This window comes from Hemicordylus capensis, chromosome 4 (genome assembly GCF_027244095.1).
Source record: "Hemicordylus capensis ecotype Gifberg chromosome 4, rHemCap1.1.pri, whole genome shotgun sequence".
NCBI lineage: Eukaryota > Metazoa > Chordata > Lepidosauria > Squamata > Cordylidae > Hemicordylus > Hemicordylus capensis.
The window spans coordinates 15,937,556-15,958,934 of record NC_069660.1 but is presented as its reverse complement, the minus strand read 5'-3'; the positions used below and the strand labels follow the sequence as shown (position 1 = coordinate 15,958,934).

General features: G+C 45.9%; 1 protein-coding gene and 1 long non-coding RNA gene across 7 annotated transcripts in view; one reads left to right on the top strand and one right to left on the bottom strand.

Moving 5' to 3' along the window:
* The window catches only part of CDH4 (cadherin 4), an 803,867-nt gene that overhangs the window by 375,747 nt on the left and 406,741 nt on the right, over nucleotides 1-21,379 (top strand). For 4 of the 6 annotated variants that reach the window (XM_053245224.1, XM_053245226.1, XM_053245222.1 and 1 more), the window contains exon 3: nucleotides 1,350-1,526. In XM_053245224.1, the coding sequence (XP_053101199.1) occupies nucleotides 1,350-1,526 (177 nt within the window). The remainder of the gene's footprint in view (nucleotides 1-1,349; nucleotides 1,527-21,379) is intronic. The other 2 variants (XM_053245227.1, XM_053245223.1) reach the window with 1 other exon arrangement.
* Nucleotides 1,363-12,831, bottom strand: LOC128322936 (uncharacterized). Its single transcript, XR_008306091.1, has 3 exons — nucleotides 12,696-12,831; nucleotides 2,901-3,006; nucleotides 1,363-1,647 (listed from the first exon to the last, which is right to left on the bottom strand). It is a non-coding gene; the product is annotated as an uncharacterized LOC128322936 (long non-coding RNA).

Here is a 21,379-nt window from a genome sequence, read left to right as displayed (position 1 = left end):
AGAGTGTCTTTTCAATTGTGAAGATTCAGTAGCCAGCTGCTGCAAGATCTTGAGGTCATTCTCACAACCAGCCCTATCTGGGTAGGACATGGCAAGCCCAGGTAGGGAGGATAGGGTAGGGCAAGTCCAGTTAGGGCTGGTAATGTGAAGCCCTGGGATTGCTCCTGATCTTACCACTCCTCCCCTCAGTAGCCCTGATCTGCTATCCAGGCTCAAAGTGAGGTAAGAGGACAAGCACACGCCTCTTACCTCACTCACCGATCATATGGAACTCCACACTTCCAACAGATGCTTCCAGTCTGCTGGCATCCATCTTGGTCATAGAGACAGCGGGAAGGAGCGTCACTTTTCCAATGCACTATGCTACTTTCGCAGTGCATTATGGGATACCTGGTGGCCCAGCTGCCTTCCCCCCTGCTCCTGATTGCCACTTGTGTTGCAGCAGTGCTGTTTATGTAGGCACACAGGTGGCAGAGCACAGAGCAACCTGTGGTCATCTGGGTGAATCCAGGAGGCTCCTGCCTTCTCTGCAACCCACCCCCTTGTTATTATGTGAATGGGCTCCTTAGCTTGTTTCCTGTGCTCTGCTTCTGCTTGGTCTAATAAATATGTACAGAGGTTGGGAAGTGGTGGAAGAGGAGTTGAGGCCAGCTTCATATGATTAATGGAGCTGAATATATAGTCTGAAGATGACCCACTACATGGCAACACATTTTGGATCCTGCTCTCTGTTTCAGAGTCCATCATACAATGGACCTCTCCACACAACTTTTCATCCTTTGTGAATCCCCTTCCATGGTAGTTTCAAAAAAGTCTGTGGCACTTTTAAAATTCCAAGCTAGTGAAGAGCTTAACACTGCATAATGGACCTGGACCTACCACTGGTAACGCCGAGGGTGTTTGTGCCTCGTTTCATTTTGTTTCTGTGATTGATTATATTTATTAGATATCTGCAGATTTTATCCTCCAAGGGGCTGATAAAGCTTCCTGCCGTTGGTATAATGAAGACAATCCGTCGTGGAAGAAGGCTTGATTGTCTAATGACAGCTCCATACGTCGGTAAAAATGAAGCCGAGGCAAAGATGTCAATAAAAGTGCCCCGCGCTTTTGTAATGCAGAAATGTTTGCTTCATTGTAATAACAATAATATATTTTTTTCACAGCTCTTTCACAACTCAAATGAGCCTCAGCATAGCAACAGCCCTGACGAGTGATCTGCATGCATCACATGAGAGAAAAACAGGACTGGCTTGCTGTTTGTTTCATGTGTTGTTTTTATTTCTTTAAAAAAAATGAAACTAAGCAAAACCAAAATAATATATATATTTTTAATTTTTTCTCCCCATCAGCAGAAAGGAAAGAAGAACACGTCGGCAGACCTTCTGCAGCAGCCTAGTGACACACTGCTGCCCTGGCGCCATCATCCGAATTCTCATGGGTTGAGGCGGCAGAAGCGAGACTGGGTCATCCCACCAATCAATGTGCCAGAAAATTCGAGAGGACCCTTCCCACAGCAGCTGGTTAGGGTGAGTGGAATGGCTGAATAATTTATACTCAGGATGGATTGTCGGTCTGATGGCATAGTGTGCATTTTCCAGAGGTTGCTGATGAGCCCTCTTTAGAGGGAAAGCTTGTTTTTCTCCTTGCCTGTGACAAGAAGAAAGTTGGTTCTTTTTTGGAGGTGATATGTGTTACTCCAAGTGACTAGTCATAATTTCACAGATACTTAAGTGTGAAAGCACAATTATGATCATAAATAAAAAGTTCCAGAATGGTGGCCAATGGATAACCCTAGGGAAGCTGTATCCACTACAATGAAGTTTTGCACCGTGATCCGAGATATGTGGAGACTAGTGGTTATATTGGGAAAGGAGCAGCACTCTGCATGTACTTAGAGGCACTATCATTTGTACAGTTGCTTCATGCACTCCCATACTAAATCTGGGCACATTGACCTCTTTTTTCTTTCTCCAGCCCACTACTTCTTTCATCATTCTTTCCCAAAGCCTTTGGCCTATGTTGTTCCCATTATTTCAGCCAAATTGCTTGCCTTCGATTCCTTAATTCCCAGAGAGAGAGGAAGTACCAGCCCACTCCCCCTGCCTTCCTCTTCATCTCTTCCCACAACACTTAGCCAGTGTGTGACTATTCAGTAAGTTAGAATGTTTGTGATCATTCCTTACCATCACAGCAGCATAGCCAATGGCATGCTTGGAAGTGGCAGTCAGCTTTTAGTTCTCACCCAAAGGAAATATAAAAGATGACATAGGAAAGTTTGAAAGGCGCATAGTATATGGGGATGTCTTTGCTGTCAATAGGTGTAGCAAAACACAAACTCCATCCTGTGTATTTTGCATCCACCAGCCTTTCCATTTTGGATGAGAAAACAAATGTTTTGTAAAACAAATAAAGGAAGAAGCCACCGGCAGACCTTTTGTCAAGTTGTCCTCTGGAAGAAAATTGCAACATAATTGCAAGAAATTTCAGGAAATAATTGGACAAAACGAGGGTGCATCATTTGCATGCCTTGTCAGGAAACAATGCTTCCCGAGTCCTTTTTAGGATTAAAATGAAGGCTGTCATTACCTGCTCCATACTGATTAGCCATTGCCTCACTAAGCGCATGACACTCGGAAGCGAAGAGTGGTTTGTTAAATCCCTTCAAGGTACGAGGAGTCTTGATAACATAAATTACATCTGAAAATTTACATTCTCAGCCCACTGTGTTCCCAGGATGATACACAAAATATAACCAGTATGTCAGAGTGGGAGAGGGCGACTCGTACTGTTTTCTTGCTGCCCTTTGTTACATAGAGACATTGGGTACGAGGCAGTCTTGTCAAGCGAGTCTGCTTTCCTAATCGCCACTGCTAGAAGTAGAAAGAGCTGCAGCTACTCACACGTCTCAGTCTGCCATAGCTTGCAGTGAGAGCTCCGTGTGCAGGAAGGGTCCTGGATCATGGCCACCAAAGTCACTTGGAACTCACGAGACTGAAGCACCAGATTCTGTAAGAATATCAGAAGAGCAGGGGTGTAGGGAGCTTCCTGGCTGCCGTGGGACAAGCTCCCGCTGGCGTCCCTCCTCACACCACAGCCCCTTCATGTGTGCCAGCCACTCCCCCAGCGTCAACATCAGGGGGACCATGCAGCCCCATACCCACTCCTTTTGCCAGATGGGTGTAAGAGAAGGACATGGTGGTGCCCTAGGGGAGGGGGGAGGAGGAATCATGGTGCCCCCCCAACCTTCATGGCCTAGGGGCATTAGTCCCCGCTTATCCTATAGTGGTTATGCCACTGCAGAAGAAAACACCACTGCAGAAGGCTCTTGCTGCTCCAGATCCAACAGCCCATGAAGTCCAGCACCCTGCGCCCCACAGTGACTGACTAGAAACTTCCAAGAAGCTCACAAGATCCTAAGGGGGTTTGGGGGGAAAGGTTAGAATTTGTTGTCAATTGCCCACTTGCCCATTTCTTTTCTGGGGTTGAGTGGTAGGTAGCACTGCAAGCACATAGTGAAGCTATTCACACAATTGCTCGAAACCAGGCTGGGCTCCCTTAGCCTGGTTTCAAACAATCGTGAGAACCACCAGGCTTGAAGGTGAGCCTGGTGGTTCTCTGGTGGCTAGCCTGCCTAACTACCCCTCACCCTTAATGAGGTTAACATAGCAAGCTTCTCCAAATAGGGCTGAGGGAGATTCCTGCCTGCAACCTTGGAGAAGCCGCTGCCAGTCTGTGAAGACAATACTGAGCTAGATAGAGCAATGGTCTGACTCAGTATATGGCAGCTTCCTATGTTCCTGACCTTGTTTATTTGATTGTGTGTCAGCCACAGCTGCTTATAGCCATGGCTGACACACTGGGGGGGGGGAAGGGGAGGGGGACCCCAGGAAAGCACCACACACTCATGGCGCTACCCTTCCCCTGACCCCCGGAGCTCCCAACATGGCTGCAGCCGGGCTCAGGAGTGCCCAACCAGAGCAGCCGCTCATCTGGGCGGCTGAGCCAGCCGCCCAGCAACAAGCAACTGCTTGTGTGTGGGGATTGGGGAGAGTGGGCTAAGCCCGCTCTCCCCACACAAACCCCATCTGGCACTTCACACCAATTGTGTGAAGCACCTCAGTAAAAGGTAATCTATTCCTCCTGACACAGAACACATATTTCAAAGACAGGCCAAAAAAGAATCACTGACCCAGAATCCAGTGCCAGCCACAGTAACATCACTGGCACAAGTTGCTCTCTCACACACAATTATGACTCCTTACTGCAGCATTGCAACAGCTGCCACAGCAGCACCCTTAGCAGCAAGCATGGCCATACACTCAACTAGAACAATGACTTCAGCCACATTTTGACTGAGGACACCTTGCAATGCAGATTGCAGAGCAGACCAGAGTGAGCAAAGTACAAGTTAGTCTAAAGGCCAGACATGGAGCTCATCTCACAACAATCACCAAGAAAAAATTACAGAGAGAGAGAAAGATATTTTGAGCTGCTACTGTCAAATGCCACAACACAAACCAAACCACAACTCAAGGAAGGAAAGCAGGCACCCAAATTCTGCCAATCAGAGATCCAGCAAAACGAGATAGTTTAGCAAGAGCACAGCGTATTATTATACTCAGTGCTGAGAAAAGAAAACCACAAAATCAAACCTTCTTTAATTTCTTCCTTCTTCCTCTCCTGATGTAACCTCTTCAGTGGCACACTAAGGGCTCTCTCTGCCTCCCCTCCCCAGACCCTTTGAAAACATTTTGAAATTTCCTCTTTTTTTGTCCCCCCTCCATCCCACCAGCCATTGGGGGCATGACAACACTTGATTTGTATGATAACAAACCAACCAAGAAGCAAGGAGATCTCAAGCCAATCGCAAACCAGTGCCAGAAATATCAGCAAGGGGGGGAAGGCCCACCAAAATTGTGCTCGAAATCTGAATCAATTTGAGCTCGAAATGAGGTTGTTTCAGTCTGAACTCGAAACAGGCCCTTTATTTTAAAGATGTTTCATTTTGAGTTTGAATCGTTTGAAACGGCCCATTTCAAACTCAAATTGATTCAAATTGAATCATTTTGCACATCTCCAGTTCTGGTCTGGTTTCAAATGATCCTGTTGGTTGGACATCCATGCATGTGAAATGAGGGAAAAGGTTGAATGTGTGATGACTGCCAGGAATGCCTCTCTTATACCCAAGGTTTCCCAGTGGTGTGGTGTGGTCTTAAAAACCTTTCTAAGCATATTTAAAGCTTGTGTGAATGTGTGCTTCCCCCTGCAGCTGACTGGATTCTGCTTCCTTTTTTTTTTTTAATAGGTCAAACTAATTTGAAATTCATGGGCAAATCTTTTTTGGCTCTCTCCTCCTCATCCGGCTTTCTATTGTGAACACAGAAAGTTCCATTTTATGGGAAGTTGATTAGCTGCATGTCAGTATTTTTAGCAAGGCTGTGCCTGAATGAAGTTTCAATCCTTGCCAAGGTGAATAAAGCTGGATGGGACCTACATAAGCCTGAAGTACAGCCCCTCTTCCATTCTGGTGGGATGAGCTGTAATTCTCTGCTCATTAAAGTGTTTCATTCTTGGAAAAATATGGTAAATGAAATAAGCAGTGCAATGTTATTCTTGCAGACGTATCCAGTCCTCTCTGTTGACTGCATTCGGCTTTTCATTCCACGAATCTGCTTCTAAGCCTCCACTCATATCAGGGCTTGATTAACCAATATGCTATGTATGCCATAGATCAGAGTCTGATGCCCTGTTTAGATGGTATCATTGGGTGTGTGTAGTGGGAGAGCACAGCAGCAGGCTCTGCCCTGATCTACATGCATTCATATCAACACGTCTTTAGTCGGCCTGTGAAAAGTGAAAAAGATCGGATCCAACCAGACCTGACAGAGAAATTGTCAGGAGGGCCAACATGGCCCCACCACCACCCCAAACTGTTGGCTGGTTGGAATCCAGTTGGGATTCCAACATTTTCTTGACATTCTGCTGGTGATTTTCAAGGACCGCACCCTGGAAATTGGGGAGAGGGGACAAAGGCAACCCTAACTGGGGCAGCAGCGGTATCAGGGGGGCAAGAGGAAAGTCCCCCTCATTTAATTCCCCCCCCCAAAGTTGTGGCGTCAGTAGCTGCTGCAGGGAGGGGGGCGACTGGGCGAGGGGAAATGTGCTTGCCTTGTGGCCATTTGAGGGACCAGCCTGGTAAAAAAAAACTTTGTTGGACACCTCAAATGGCTGTTGTGCATGTGTAACAGCCGGCTGACTGGCAGGGAACAGGTGTATGGTGGGGGCTGACTCTAGGCAGCAGCATTGGGCAGGCATCTTATGTACTTTTAAAGGTATAATCTGTCCCCCTGCCCCAGCCAGCGCCAGCCACCAAGTTTTACTTTAACCGCCCCCGCCACACCCCTCAGAATATAATTTCAACAGAATGTAGCAGGGAGGGATGTCAAAGTCATATTTTGCCAAGGGTGCCAAAAACCATTGGGTTCGCTCTGAGTGGGAACAAGCCTATAAAGGCAAAGGAGACATGATATGATTTGGACACATGATATGGAAGTCCCATGATTGGATTCCCCAGCATCTTTTCCTGTTTGAAAGAAAAACAACCAGAGAACAATTTTGGTCAAGGCTGCAGGAGAGCTGAAGACTAACCTGTTCCCTCATGCTACAGCCCTGAACCAAATCATCCCATTGAAGCTGTTTATTAGTCACAGCATCACCTGTGTTTTGCCACTGAAGTCTATTGCCAACCTCCTGACTACTGTTGCACTTTTACAACAAAGAAAAGTGTGCTAGTGCAAGAAAAATTCATAGCTGGGCTAAATTGCAGTGATTTGCCGAATTGCACTCTTGTGCTATTGCACAAAGGTTCGCTACAAAGCATATGGGGCATGCCACCGGTTAAGTGCCTTATTGCACTAATACAACACTGGTCTGGATCACAAGCTAGTGCAATAGCTTTGTGCGAGCACAATGTCCTTGGGGAACTGCAGCATCAGGCAGGATGTCAGTCGATCTTGTTTTGCCTTGACTAGCTCAAGGGCAAACCTTTGGTCCAATGAACCCATCTCCACTTTGCATGAAATTCCAGCATCCTTTTCAACCTCCGTGAAACAAGCTTCTAGGGAAAGGATGGAATTATCAATCACAGCCCAGTGTTCTCAATGTATCTTGCTGTTTGGAACTTAACATTTCAGAATCCATTAACCTCTAACTGTATGAGGGGAAAAACAACAGATGGTATTTGCCTGCAGTCAGGAGATGTTTGTTGAGTGCAGGTCCAGCAAGTGTTTCTTGAACAGGTAATAAAGGCCCTGGTTTTCCCTAAAATAATAAACTCACCTGCTCAAAGGTATAACAGAAACGGGCCACATCTCACCAGACCAAAAATACATTATTTTTGTTCATCACCCCTGGCAAAATACTGGTCAATTCAGAAGGTCAATAACCTTCACATTTAGCTCTTTGGGCCTCTCAAAGGTGTTTTGCACTACACATTTTCCTGCATGCGGTGGTATAAGAGACAGAGCGTTGGATTTGGACAGTAGAGATTTGTATTCAAATTCCTGCTTGGCTCACTGAGAGTCAGTAACTCTACCCCTTTTGAACATTTTATCATATGTGCAGACAGGTGCTTGTACATGTTTTGTGTGAATGACTGTATGTGTGTTCATTTTTAAAATTAACCTGAGTACAGACAGGAAATATTATTGTACGTATGTTGAGCCTCATATCTGTGTATGCATAGAGATCTGCACATGTCTACACCGTAAAAGAGGCTAATATCCAGACTAAGGAAGTGCACAAATCAATTTTTTTCTATTTGATTTGTACGCTAATCGAATCAACCCCGATTTGCTTTGGGTCCAAATCTGGCCAGCTAGCACAGGGGTGATTTGTTTTGTCCACAAATCTCCCAAAACGGGAAGATTCAGGTACAAATCATTTTGTACCCAAATCAATTCGCACAGACAGCAGGTACAGGTAGTGATTCTCTCAACAAAAGGAAGGGGGTGAAAATAATTATCTTCTCTTTTCTTCAATCAGGAACAAAAAGCAGAGAATGCACTCCTGGCAGTAGGCAGGCAAGGCAACGGCAAAGCAAAACTCCTCTGGCTCTCTCTCTCCTCCCATGAGGCAGAAAGACAGAATGGTGGCTGGCTGGCTGGCTGCCTGCCTCCTTAAGTACATTAGAAAATCCATCCTTCAAACTCTCCCACCCTTGTCCCTTCTTTGACCCTTCCCCTAGCCAATACGGGGTCATTCACTGCTGGCAGCACAATCGCCAGCCAATCGTTGCACCAATCTGAAGCTTGGGAGGGTGGGATTTTTAAAAAAAAAATTCCTGATGCAAAATGGAGACAGCAAGAGAGATTGCTACAAAATGGAGGTCTGAATCTACAAATTTGTCAGGTCTGAAATCTGGGTGATTTGTTTTGGGCCTGAATCTGGCCAGCTAGCAAAGGGGCGATTTGTTTTGTCCACAAATCTCCCGAAACAGCTAGATTTGGATACAAAAAGATTTATATCAGTTTGCACATCCCTACTCCTGATGGCTTTGAATGGCTCAGCAGTGGTAATCACACAAGTGGGTGAATTTCAATATCTCCCTTCCTGGGAATCATTCTATGCTACATGAAAATATGCCCCTGAGGGTCACTCAACCCTCAGAGATACATTTCTGAGTGGCACAGAATAGGTATGTGCACAGAACCACTTCGTAGGCCCTTTATGGGCCTCCGAACCGGTTTGAAGAACTGGCAGTTCTTCCGGTTCGAAGGTAGCAGGGGTCTTGCTTTAAGAGCGGGGTAGGGTGCATTTACTTCTCCCGTCGCTCCACACCCCGTCATCCGTGTTTCTTAATGCTCATTGGGGCAACAGCGTACCTCCCTGCCACCCCGTTGCCCTCGTCTTTTGGATATTACTGGAAGTTACCAACGCACCTTTGTGTGCTGGCACAGGCATGCACGTGTCATGTATGCACACCTGTGCTGGTGTGCGCTGGCGCGTCGGTGACTTCCGGTCATATCTGGAAGACGAGGTCAATGGTGCAGCAGGGAGATACGCCCCAATGGATATTAAGCAACACGGATGCCATCGGGGGAAAGCAGTGGGAGGGGTAAGTGCACCCTCCCCTACTCTTAAAGGGAGACCCTTGCCACCTTCGAACCTCCCTGCCACGGTTCCATGCACATCCCTAGCACAGAGTGCCCTCAAAAACATATTTCCAAATAGCACAGAGTGTTTACAGGGAATGGGGAGGTCTGATTTAAGTTTACTTCTGATCGAAGTAACAATAAGCCAAGTTCAGTCGTGAGATCCATACCGACTGATCCTGGTTTATTCTAACCTACTTGCTTAAAATAAACTGCAGTCTGTACTTAAGGGTTGAAATGAGGTACAGGATGCAGTGTGTTTTGGTAAAGTAGGTTAGGAAGAATGCTGTTGTGAATCATATCTGTAAGAGAGGTCTTTCCCCTGCATGGCTCAAGATGCCTTATCTACCGATTCAGAGTAGTAAATACTAGACCATGAGGCCATTCATACAATGAGCCGGGTCCCACGATCAGTGAGACCCGGTTTAGAAAGGTGAGCGGGGAGAGCGAGCTAAGCCCCGCACACGAGCAGGGAGGAAGCCTTGGGCGGCCAGATCAGCTGCCCACACAATTGCCGGCTCCGTGACAGAGCCAGCGGGGGCTGGGAAGCTCGGGACCCGTGAGGCCTCCAGAAGCTCCAATATGGCGGGGGCCCGTACGGCCCCCAGAAGCTCCGCAAGCACACAGGGCATGCTGGGGAGACCCCAGGAGCTGGGAGGCAGCTTTTCGCCTCCCCTCATGGGGTCTACTCATGAGTAACCATGGCGCTATTCACAATCTTTAAAACCAGGTTTGCGGAGCACTCGCTGCACACACCTGGTTTTAGGGGAGGGGTACTTAGGCAGGTTACCCGCCTAGGAACCACTGGGCTCACAGCCGAGCCCTGTGGTTCACACGATGGGGCAATGGTGGTTCACACGATGGGGCGAAATCGGGCTAGCCTCCACCAGCCCGATTTTGCCCCATCGTGTGAATAGGCTCAATGAAAAACTATATTCTACCCAGGTTTGAGAGCTGTGTGTCCTCCAATTGTTGGCTGTGTGGAAGCAAAGGTAAGAGGAAGAAGTGACTGTATGGAAGCAAGGTAGGAGGAAAACATAGGTAGAAGTGATTGGGTAGCTTTTCCTCCTACTTTGCTTCCACACAACCAAAAATTGGGAGCGCACACAGCTCCCAAACCCAGGTAGAACACCGCTTTTGATTGTGTGAATGACCTCGGTATCTCTTTCTCATCTATCCTCTTAATGGGCTACTAGGGTCAGCCACCCTAGACCTTCAAATGACAGGATACCTTGTAGTTACCCATAGGTCAGTGACTATGTAGTTATCCATAGGTCAGTATGTAAGCAAGGCTGTGTATATTTCATGATTCTGCAGAATCATGAAAATAATGAAGAATGTGTTATTGGTCACTGAACTTCAGCTTTGTAGAAAGGTCGTTTTAAAGCAAGATTTTACTTCTTATGAGTGCAGAGCCAGGCTTAAAGGTATGTGGGAAACATCTACTGAAATCGCAGAAGCCAGAGGTGCCTGTGTCCAGGACCAATGTGACTAAGGCTTCAGTGGCTTACATACCTTCTTCCTATTCACTATAACTGGGACAGTAAGTTATGTAAAATGAACCGAAGGGGGGTGAGTCTGGAGACATTCTCCAGAATACAGAACTTATAGCAACATAGGAAGCTGCCTTACAGCAAGTCAGACCATTGGTCCCTCTAGCTCAGTATCATCTATACAGACTGTCAGAGGCTTCTCCAAGGTTACAGGCAGGAGTCTCTCCCAGCCCTGTCTGGAGATGCCAGGGAGGGAACCTGGAACCTTCTGCATGTAAGCATGCAGATGATCTTCCCAGGGCAGCCCCATCCCCTAAGGGGAATATCTTATATGTAGAGGCTCTACGCATGATCTGTGCGTAGAACCTGGGAGGGTACTATAGGGAGAACGGGCTTAGCCCGCTCTCCCCACAGATGAGCAGCCGCTCATCGCTGGGCAGCCAGATTGGGCACCCACACAAGTAACGGGGCTCCATCACAGAGCCAGAAGGGGCTGCAGGGATCAGGGGCTGCCTGGCCCACGGAAGCCCCAGGATGCCCTGTGCAAGTGTGTGTGGCCTCCTGGGGAGACCACCGACACCGGAAGGCTTGTTTTAGCCTCCTGGCGGGGGTCTTCTTGCGAGTCGGGAAAATGAATGGGGAAATGGGGTTAGCTCCGCTAACCCTGTTTAAGGGGAGGGCTTCTTTGGCGGGCTAGCCGCCAGAGAACCACTGGGCTCACACACAAGCCTGGTGGTTCTCCTGTTGGGAGAAAACCAGGCTGGGCTTCTCGCCCGGTTTTCTCCCATCATGAGAATAGCCTCGTAGTCTCTCATCCTGCTTAGCAAAGGGGGAAATGCATGCTTGCTACCACAAGAACAGATCTCAGCTTCTCCCTTCCTCTGCCCCAAAAATTTGGTTTACCCTGGCACAGAAGTCTGTTTTAGTTTTTTAAGAAACACTGTTATTCACAGCCCTGATGACTTGAGATCTACCAGTTGTTTACAGATGCCTTAGAAGATGCCATCAAAGTGCCATCTTAAAAATTCATGCTAAATCAGAGCTTAATTTTATATTTGATAGAACAGGCCAAAGCTAGCAGGGTTTCTCCCATGGGAAATATCTGCTTTTTTTTACAATAGCATGGGATTTCCTAATGGTTCTCAACACTAAACTCTCTATTCTCCCATCAGCAGCATAGCCTGCATCGTTCTTCAGACCTCTTACATCACATCACATGAACATTTATTTAAGAAACTTGTATTAATAAAGCTGCATAGAGAAATATAACTCCAATTTGGGGGGAGGGGGGAACAGCTCCTCTGCATGGCCCATGCAATCTGTGTGTGCTATTGCTATAACTGCATGTAAAAGCTTTTCTCAGGCTAATGGCCAATTAAGAGGGGGGGAAATAAACCCTCCAGAATGCCTACTTTATCACGGTACATCCACAATGTGATTTCCTTGAGCTAATGGACAATTAAGGGGAAAATTACTTCTCCACAATACCTGTTTATTAGTGCTAAGTTAAGACTAGTGATGTGTGCACGCACACACACACCACACACACACCAGCTACTCTTGCAAAGCATAAAAAAGAAGACTTGAGAAATCTGTGCCTTGTAGACTCAAAGCACAGAGAATGCAAATGTTCCGAGAATGCACATGCCCCTCAGAGCCTTTAAAAATGTCTCTGGGGGATTTGCACACTTCCTTCTAGGATCTAAAACTTAAGCTATAACAGACAAATGTGCGAAGGCAGTGAGAGGGCATGGGTTAGTGGGTGGGATTTAAAGCAACACAGCAAGTGAAAACAAAGGTAAAGGAGACTATTTGGGTTCATATCTAGCCTAAACATTATGGTTGAACTTACTGCAAGCTAGGGCAGGGGATCCCAACCTCAAATTCTCTGTTCTTGGAAAAACTATAGTGGCATCAGCAATCACTGCTTCCATCCAAGTCGAACCCTTCCCCAGGAACTACAAGAACCATGCTGTCAGATCCAAACACTTAAACAAAAATAAATTCCCCACCACGTCTAGCTAAACTGATCCCTATCCTTCCTACTTACTTCCAGGTAAGGCACCCCCAGTTGATTCTCAGCCCAAGGCTGTTAGTCTCCCCTTTCTCTACAGTAGCTGCTGTTAAGACCTCACTCAGAGGCCTCCAGGGAAGCATTGAACTCTCACACACCCCTCCTTTACTCCTCTCTAGGTTGTTGTCCAGTAAACCTTGCCTCTCACTCTGGAATGGGCCACAGGAATTTGATTCTCCTGGGCTTTCTTCCTTATTTGGAGAAGCCCACCCTCCAAGGAGTTACTCTAATTGAGGCCTAGTCCTCTCTCCGGCCTGACTATCACTACATGCTTATTTTGTCAGCCACGGGCAACAGAAGCCTTAATCTTCGCTGCTACAGCAAAGAATTGTACTAAGTACATTTTTCTTATCGGCACAAAATGTGCAAAAACTCCTGCATAAATTAATGGGGAAGAGAGAAAGAGAAATGACTCATCTTATTGCAGTGCTTTCAAAAAGTCCATTCAAATAAACAATTGGAAGTCAAAAAAGTAGAGCTGGAAATGGTCTGAACTTGGGCCTTTGAGTCTGGTCCCTGGCACTGATGCAGGATTCATCATGCCTGAAACGTCTTAAGAAAACAAGCATAATCCCTAGCATGCCATGGCAGAGGTTCTTGTAGGAATGGATATATATAATTCTCTAAGGCGTACCCGTTGCTAATCCCATGCATGGCAGCTCTCACGAGAGTTTGTGAGCAGAAACAACTGATTGGGCAGTGGGGATTCCATATGCAGATAGGGGGGAGGAGCCTGTGATGGTTAAGGTCAGTTGGAAAGCAACTGTTACTGGCTGGAAGATGTTCTTGATTGTAGAGGAGAGGAATATATATATATATATATATATATATATATATATATATATATATATATATATATATATATAGTGGGCAGGGGTCTGCGAACAGAGGGGTGGTGAGGGAGGAAAGAGCCCCTGCAGGAGAAGGAGGCTGCCGTTGTGTGAATTAGATGAGAAAAAAGGATGAACAAGATCTGTTAATTCAGGAAGGGAGAGCGAGAAAGAGGGAGGGAGAGAGAGGGGGGGAGAGTGAGTGGAGAGAGAAGGAAAGAAAAAGAAGGAGGGGAAGAGAGAAAGAAGGAAGGGCCTGAGCCTGTCAGTGGCATGAGGGGAGCAAGTGGCCATGGCAGCTGTGGCAGCAAGAAAGGGCCCAGTCAACTATGGTTGCTGTTTGGGGCTACTGAGGCCATTGGCGGAGGGAGGCAGGAAGGCAAGGGATGGGCCAGGGCCTGTCAGTGGCCTGAGGGGAACGAGCGGCCATAGTAGTGGTGACAGTGAGGAAGGGTCTGGTCAACCACTGCTGCTGCTCCTGTGAGGAGGAGCAAGAGCAGGGCTTGGGTGAGGGTGGGGAGATATCTGGGGATAGGGGCTGCAGTTTGGCCAATAGGTACTAGCAACACTGCAGCAGTGACCAAGAGAGGTGAGGGGGATGGAAGCAATGGGATGGAGGAGGATGAGCAGGAGTGTGGCTCAGGTGAGGGTGGAGAGAGCTCTGAAGTGACGGGGGCTGTGGCAGGGGGTGAGGGGAGCAATCAAGTACTAGCACGCAGATGCTCTGCGTGGGTCAAGCTAGTTATACTTTTATTTATTTATTTAACAGATTTTTATACTGCCCAAATCACATCTCTGGGCGGTTTAAAACAAAACAATAAAAACAAGTAAAACGGTTAAAGCATTACAATAATTTATAATTTAAGACAATGTGAAAATTGTTAAAAACCATCAAACTATTAAAACAGTATCTAATTAAAAGCCTGAGTGAACAAATGTGTCTTGACCGCCTTTTAAAAAGTTGTAAGAGATGGAGAGGCTTTTATTGCAGAAGGGATCACATTCAAAAACCTCGGGGCAGCAACGGAGAAGGCCCTTCCACCAGATGAGCCAGTGGCAACTGCAGACAAACCTCTCCAGATGACCTCAATGGGCAGTGGGGCTCATAGCGAAGAAGATGTTCTCTTAAATACCCAGAGCTTAAGCTGTTTAGGGCTTTATAGGTTATAACCAAGACCATTTTTTTTGCCCGGAAACCTATCAGCAGCCAGTATAGATCTTTTAAAATAGGAGTGCTGCATTCTGGACCAACTGCAGATTCTGAACTATGTACAAAGGAAGCCCCACATAGAGCGCATTGCAGTAGTCAAGTCTGGAGGTGACCAGCAGATGTACTACTGTTCTGAGGTCATTTATCTCAAGAAATGGATGCAGCAGGCATATCAGCCGAAGCTGATAAAAGGTGCCTCTGGCCACTGCCTCAACCTGGGACACCAGGGAGAGGTTTGTGTCCAGAAACACCCCAGACTGTGTACCTGTTCTTTCTAGAAAAGTGTGACCCCATCCAGAACAGGCAGATCAAAATCATCTCCCGAGTTCTGACCTGGCACAACAAGTACCTCAGTCATATCTTTATTTAATCTCAGTTTGTTATCCCTCATCCGGCCCATCACCGCCCCCAGGCAGGCATTTAGGGAATTTATGCTTTCTCCTGATAATGTTGACATGGAGAAAAACATTTGGGTGTCATCAGCATACTGATAACACCCTGCACCAAATCTCCTGATGATCTCTTCCAGCGGTTTCATGTACATGTTAAACAACATTGGAGACAATACAGGGCCCTGAGGGACACCATACTGAAGTTCAAAGTTTGAAGGACGATAGTCCCCGGGGGACACCATCTGGAATCTGCTCGAGAGGTATGAGTGGAACTACTGCAAAGCAGTTCCTCCCACCTTCCATGCCCTCAGGCGCTCCAGAAGGATACTATGGTTGATAGTATCAAAAGGTGCCGAAAGGTCCAAAAGGATCAAGAGAGTCACACGTCCTCTGTCAATTCCCAACCGGAGATCATCTATCAGGCTGACCAAGACAGTCTCTACCCCAAAGTCTGCCCAAGAGCCAGTCCGAAATGGGTCTAGATAACCGGTTTCATCCAAGACTGACTGGGGGAGGCCACCACCCTCTCAATAGCCTTGCCCAGCCATGGAAGGTTGGAGACAGGCCTATACTTGCTTAACTCTGAGGTATCCAACACAGCCTTCTTCAAAAGAGGTCTAATAATTGCCTCCTTAAAGCAAGGAGGCATCCTGCCCTCCCTCAGAGAAGCAGTTATAATCTCTAATAGGCCTTTTTCAACAACTTCCCTGCCAGATAGTATAAGCTATGTCGGGCAAGGGTCAAGAGAACAGGCAGTGCTCCAAACAGCTTGTCCCAATTAGGGGATTAGTAAATCTTAAATACTAAGAGAAGGAGGAGATGATGATGTTGATATTATATATTCAAATCAAATGGTTTCTGAAAGAAAACTATGATGATCCAAATGTGTGGAGATATTTAATCACAATGGACCAAACTGGTTAATGAGTAATCAAAAATCTTTAATGAAAGCCATCAAATTCTGAATCCTGAGGTGTGCGAAGACAAGTATGCATCAATCTGCCAAGGAGTGGCATCTAAAACATTCAGCAATCTACCATCTAGAATCCTCTGCTAACTGAGCAAAGAAGTACATTTTAAACAGTAAGGGTGTAACAATAGCAATTCATCACAGCAGTGTCTCTTTTCCAGTGACTGTTGGTTGGTATTTCCCTTGTTGTTTTTCATGGCTGTGAGGCCACCTTTTTCTTTTGCTACGTAAACCTTGGTGTTCTCCAGATTACATGCTGCATCAATTTCTGTATTGCCCGTGTTGCGACATCATGGTCACTGTGCTGTCAGCAGGGTGCTGTTCATATTTCCCATGCCTTGTTTTGGATTTTATTGATGCATTGTAGCCCTATAACACTGCATATGCGTTGCAGGAAAGTTGCTGTATTTTTCCATTGTAGGAGGCTTGCCCCATTGATTATGCATTGCAGGGTGGTGTGGTGTGGAAGGTTCAAATTGTGGTGCAATAATTTGCTCACTTTTACAGCCCCTTTCCATCCTGTTCATGAAATAATCTTTCTGTGAATTGAAATTTTTTTCCCCACCTGGGTTCTCGCGCAAAGGTGCAACCCGATTTTCATCTGTTTTTGGCTTTTGATTCCCATCACATTTGCTTTTGTTTTTCATCAGACTTTATTTTTTGGATACATTGATGTTTCCTCAGGAAAACATGTTTCCTCTGACAGGAAGCGGCCTTATACAGAGTCAGGCCATTGGTCCATTTGGCCCTGTCATCATGCCCCACGTGTTCCTGGTGCTCTTGCTAGCGCAAAGCAGAGCAGACGGAGCTGTGCCCTTCTGGCAGCTTTGTGCAAAGACACTGACAATTTTTTTTAAAAGAGTTCATCACATCAGTGGTTTTCTGTCCCCTCTGTGACCCTATTGGCCTGAAATGGAGTGGGGCAGTGAATGTGATTCAGGTAGAATATGGACACCCGCTGCCTGGAAAACCAGCTGCAGTGGTGGGCAATATGTACAGCCAAAACCCTGTCACCATGCATTAAAAAACGCATCAAGAAATGCTGTGCTTGCAGTTTCAAGTTGCTACCTCATACGATTGCATTTTGCAACACTTTAACAGGCACAAATCTTCAGAGTCTGAAAAGTGCCCTTTTGGAGATTCTGTTGTTGAAATGGTGTAGGCACATGCCTTATACCGAGTCAGACCATTGGTCCATCTAGCTCTTTCATCTAATCTAAACTAACAGGCAGCAGCTCCTCCTAGGTTTCAGGCAAGAGTCTCTCTCAGCCCTACCTGGAGATGCCAGCGATCGAACCTGGGACTTCTGTGTTCAAAGCAGATGCTCTATTTACTCTTCCCCAAATTCTTCCTAATAATTCTCTGGCTGGTTATGTGGTCCAGGTTTGCGGGAGGAAACCAGGATTTAAGATATTTAATTTTTTTTAAAATGATATGCCTGCTACTAGCCTTTATTGTTGTAAATTAACCGTGTTTCCTCCTACCTGTCAACAGCCAAGCGGATGCTGTGTAAGCTCCTGTCCTGACAGCTTTTACCCTATACATGTCAACATAATTAACTCATGTAATTTATTGCCAAAGATATAGTGATGTCCATCCACTCAGACGCTTTGGACACCAATCACTAGAGTAATCCATGAGTATATGTCTATCAATGACTGCTAGGCATGAGAATGAAACCCCTTGCAGATCCTTTCTCATAACACTAGAACCAGGGGTCATCTCATGAAACTGATTGCCTCGAAATTTAGGACCGACAAAAGAAAACACTTTTTCACACAACACAATCCATGGAATTCTCTGCCACCGGATGTGGTGACTAGGGATCTGCACAAACCTGTCCGGCGTTCTATTCTTAGAACGCCGAACGGGATTGGAGCCCCCGCATTCAGACCGGTTCGGACACGGGTGCAGGGGTGGCTTTAAGGACGGGGGAGGGTGCACACACCCCCCCCCACATGCTTCCCCTTCCAGCACTCTGAGTACAAATAGTCTGGCAGGGCAGCAGTGTACCTCCTTGCTGCCCTATTGTCTTTGTGACCGGAAGTGACACATCCTGGCGCATGTCGTGCGACGTGCTCCTGCCTGCATCACACACAACTTTGCCCTTGCGGGTCTGGTCAAGTGGAGGCAAGTGTGCATGCCCTTTTATACTGTAATTTCTATAGGGACGCCCGCTTAAGATTAGTGTCCCCTTTGCTGCAACGTTTTCCTGGGCATTTGGATGACTTCTATTTGAAGTATTTACTGTCCAGTCTTGAGGACGACCTAATTTGCAAAATGGCAAGGTATTGTTATATCGTTTACAACATCCGCTCAGGTTTTCATTAATGTTTTGCCTTCTTTTTTCCGTGATTCCTGTTTTATGATTGTAATGGAGGGTGCTCTGCTCTCTTTGGCTTTCAGTAAGATCTATCTGGAGTTCACCACAACTGTCTTAATTTTAACTTGTCAATATTGCGTACAATCTGTTTGATTTATTGTGCTGAGTTTTTTCTAAGTATGTATGTCTGTAAGGATGACTGACTGAATGACTGACTTACTGACTGCATCACACACATGGCACTCCCAGTCATGGAGGCAACAGGGAAGCAAGGAGGTGTGCTGCTGCCCCACCAGACTATTTGTGGGAGGAGGTAAGCGCACCCTCACCCATCTTTAAATCCACCTCCACCGCACCAGCAGCTCGAAGGGAGCTGGTTCCGTGCACATCCCTAGTGGTGACAGCCACCAGCTTGGATGGCTTTAAGAGGGGCTTAGACAAATTCATATGAATACGACGAATATTTATATACTGCTTTTCAAGAAAATTTCCAAGAATAGTTTACATAAATATAAATTCATTCATTAAATGTCTCTAACAAAATGGCTCTAACAACCTAACAAAAAAACATAAGACAGACACCAGCAACAGCCACTGGAGGGATGCTGTGCTGGATGGGGTGGATAAGGCCAGTTGCTCTCCCCCTGCTAAATACAACCACTTTTAAAAGGTGCCTCTTTGCTCAGTTAGCAGGAGAGGACAGGTCTATCAATGACTACTAATCTGATGGCTATAGGCCATCTCCAGTAAGAGGCAAGTTACCTCTGAATAGCAGTTGCAGGGGAGCAACAGCAGGGAGTTTTAGTCACAGCAGGCGCAAGTTTACTGGGAGGCTTTACTGAGAACTCGAAGTTGTCCCAAAAGATCAGTACAAATAGTGGATTTTTAAAAAATGGATTTAAATCAGGCTACACAACACACAGTGAAAAACCCAAATTGTGTGTGTGTGTGTGTGTGTGTGTGTGTGTGTGTGTGTGTGATAACTCTCAGGGTCTTCGGGGTAAATCTGACCAATATTTGAACGCACCCCCTCCATTCCGGAGGAGATGCGAGTTAAAGGGCTTTAAAAGCCCTCTGTGAAAAACTTCCAGGAGAAAGCTCATGCCCTCACCTCTTGCCGTTGGGCTTCTCAGAGGCAACTGATGGGCCACTGTGGGAAATAGGATACTAGACTAGATTTGTCTTGGGCCTGATCCAGCAGGGCAGTTCTTCTAAAACAAACAAACAAACAAAAAAAAACACCATGTGAATCTTGCTTCCTTACAAAACATGGATTCTTCCATAGTCATTCGTCCATATATGAGTATCCCTACATCGGATTCTGCTGATAACCCTTTTTAAAAATCAGCAAATCTCTGTTGCTGCTCTTTGCCACCAGTAGAAATTAGAAAATGTAGAAACGCAGCACTTGTTGGTCTTTAAACATACATACACAGCACTATGGATTAAATAATGCTCTACAGCATGAATCTCGGTTTGAATTTCTCTTACAACAGCATTCAGGGCTATACTGTAATTATACCTACCAATTGTATTTTCTTGTATTCAGACCTATGGGGAATTCACTCTGTCCTTGCTTGAGCCAGTGGGACTGAAAAGAAAACCGTCGTTTAATGATTCAGCTGTCTCGGGCTGTATCATTTAATCAATCATCTGAAAGACATTTTTAGCCTCTTTGTATTTAGCGTTCTCTTGTCTGCGCCGAAAAATTGTTCTTCTTTTCCTGAATTGCTTTAATAGCTGTATTTATGCAGTTGAAAGTTCCCTAAGAACTGCAAGTAGAATCAAATTGCCTAGAATGCCTAGATAATTTATCGGAGAATATTCAATTAGAATATATTAATATTTTAGATTTCCATCATTAATTTAATCTTCAGAGATTTAATTTAGTCCTTCAATTGCTGCAGTGCTATGCGTGGGCAGATTGTTAGGATGAGTGCTTAAAACACCTGTCACAAGCGGGTGACTCTTAGCTTGATTCCTGATGGCACGAAGTGCTTCTTCATCACCAGTCTCGCAGCAGAAAGATACCCAGCCTGGTGCTAGTGTCTTCCCTGTTGTGACCCGATTCTGGAACAGAAATCATTCCAGTGGGGTTGCCCAGGGAAACAAGGCAAGATCCCGAGAACCAAATTACAGCAGAAGCTCCTGGTGCTGTTGTTGAACGGTACCATTTCTGTTTACAGAGTGGAGGAGGCTTTGCATCTTTGAATACTCCCTCTTGTTGTTTTGTAAACAAACTCCTCGAACACGGAAAATTGGAGTGTCGCAGAAAAGAGTTCCTGCCTAGTTTCTCACTGGCAGTCTAGTTTTCAATGGCAAGGGAGACGGGTTTTGTTGTTTGTTTTTTACTGTTTTACTGTTTTGTTTTAATGGGGTAGCATTCTGACACTGATTGGTTGAGCTGTTTCACAGACATTGTGGCTGCTTAGCTGTCAGAATTTCTGCAATTCTCTTTCTGTGAAAAAGTTGTTTGTCAGTAAAAACTAGGGCTAAGCCAAATATGCTTAATTTTATTTATTATTGCATTTATATACCGCCTTTCATTAAAAGACAACCCCAAGGCGGTTTACAAAAGTTAAAACATACAATAAACAGACAATAAAAATATTAAGCTAAAAAGTATAAAAACAAATCAAATTTAAAATCTATAAAATACAAGCATAAAAACAATACAACAGGTAAAAACACAGAAGCAGCAGTAAAAATGATTATGTAAAAGCCTGGGTAAAAAGCCAAGTTTTAATAAACTTTCTAAAAGCCGTGATGGAGTCCAAGGAGCGAATGGCCACTGGGAGAGCATTCCAAAGTCTGGGGGCAGCAACAGAGAAGGCCCGGTCCCGAGTGCACGACAGCCGGGCCTCTCTCATTGTCGGCACCCGGAGCAGGGTCCCCTCAGATGTCCTCGTCAAGCGGGCAGCAACCCTTGGGAGCA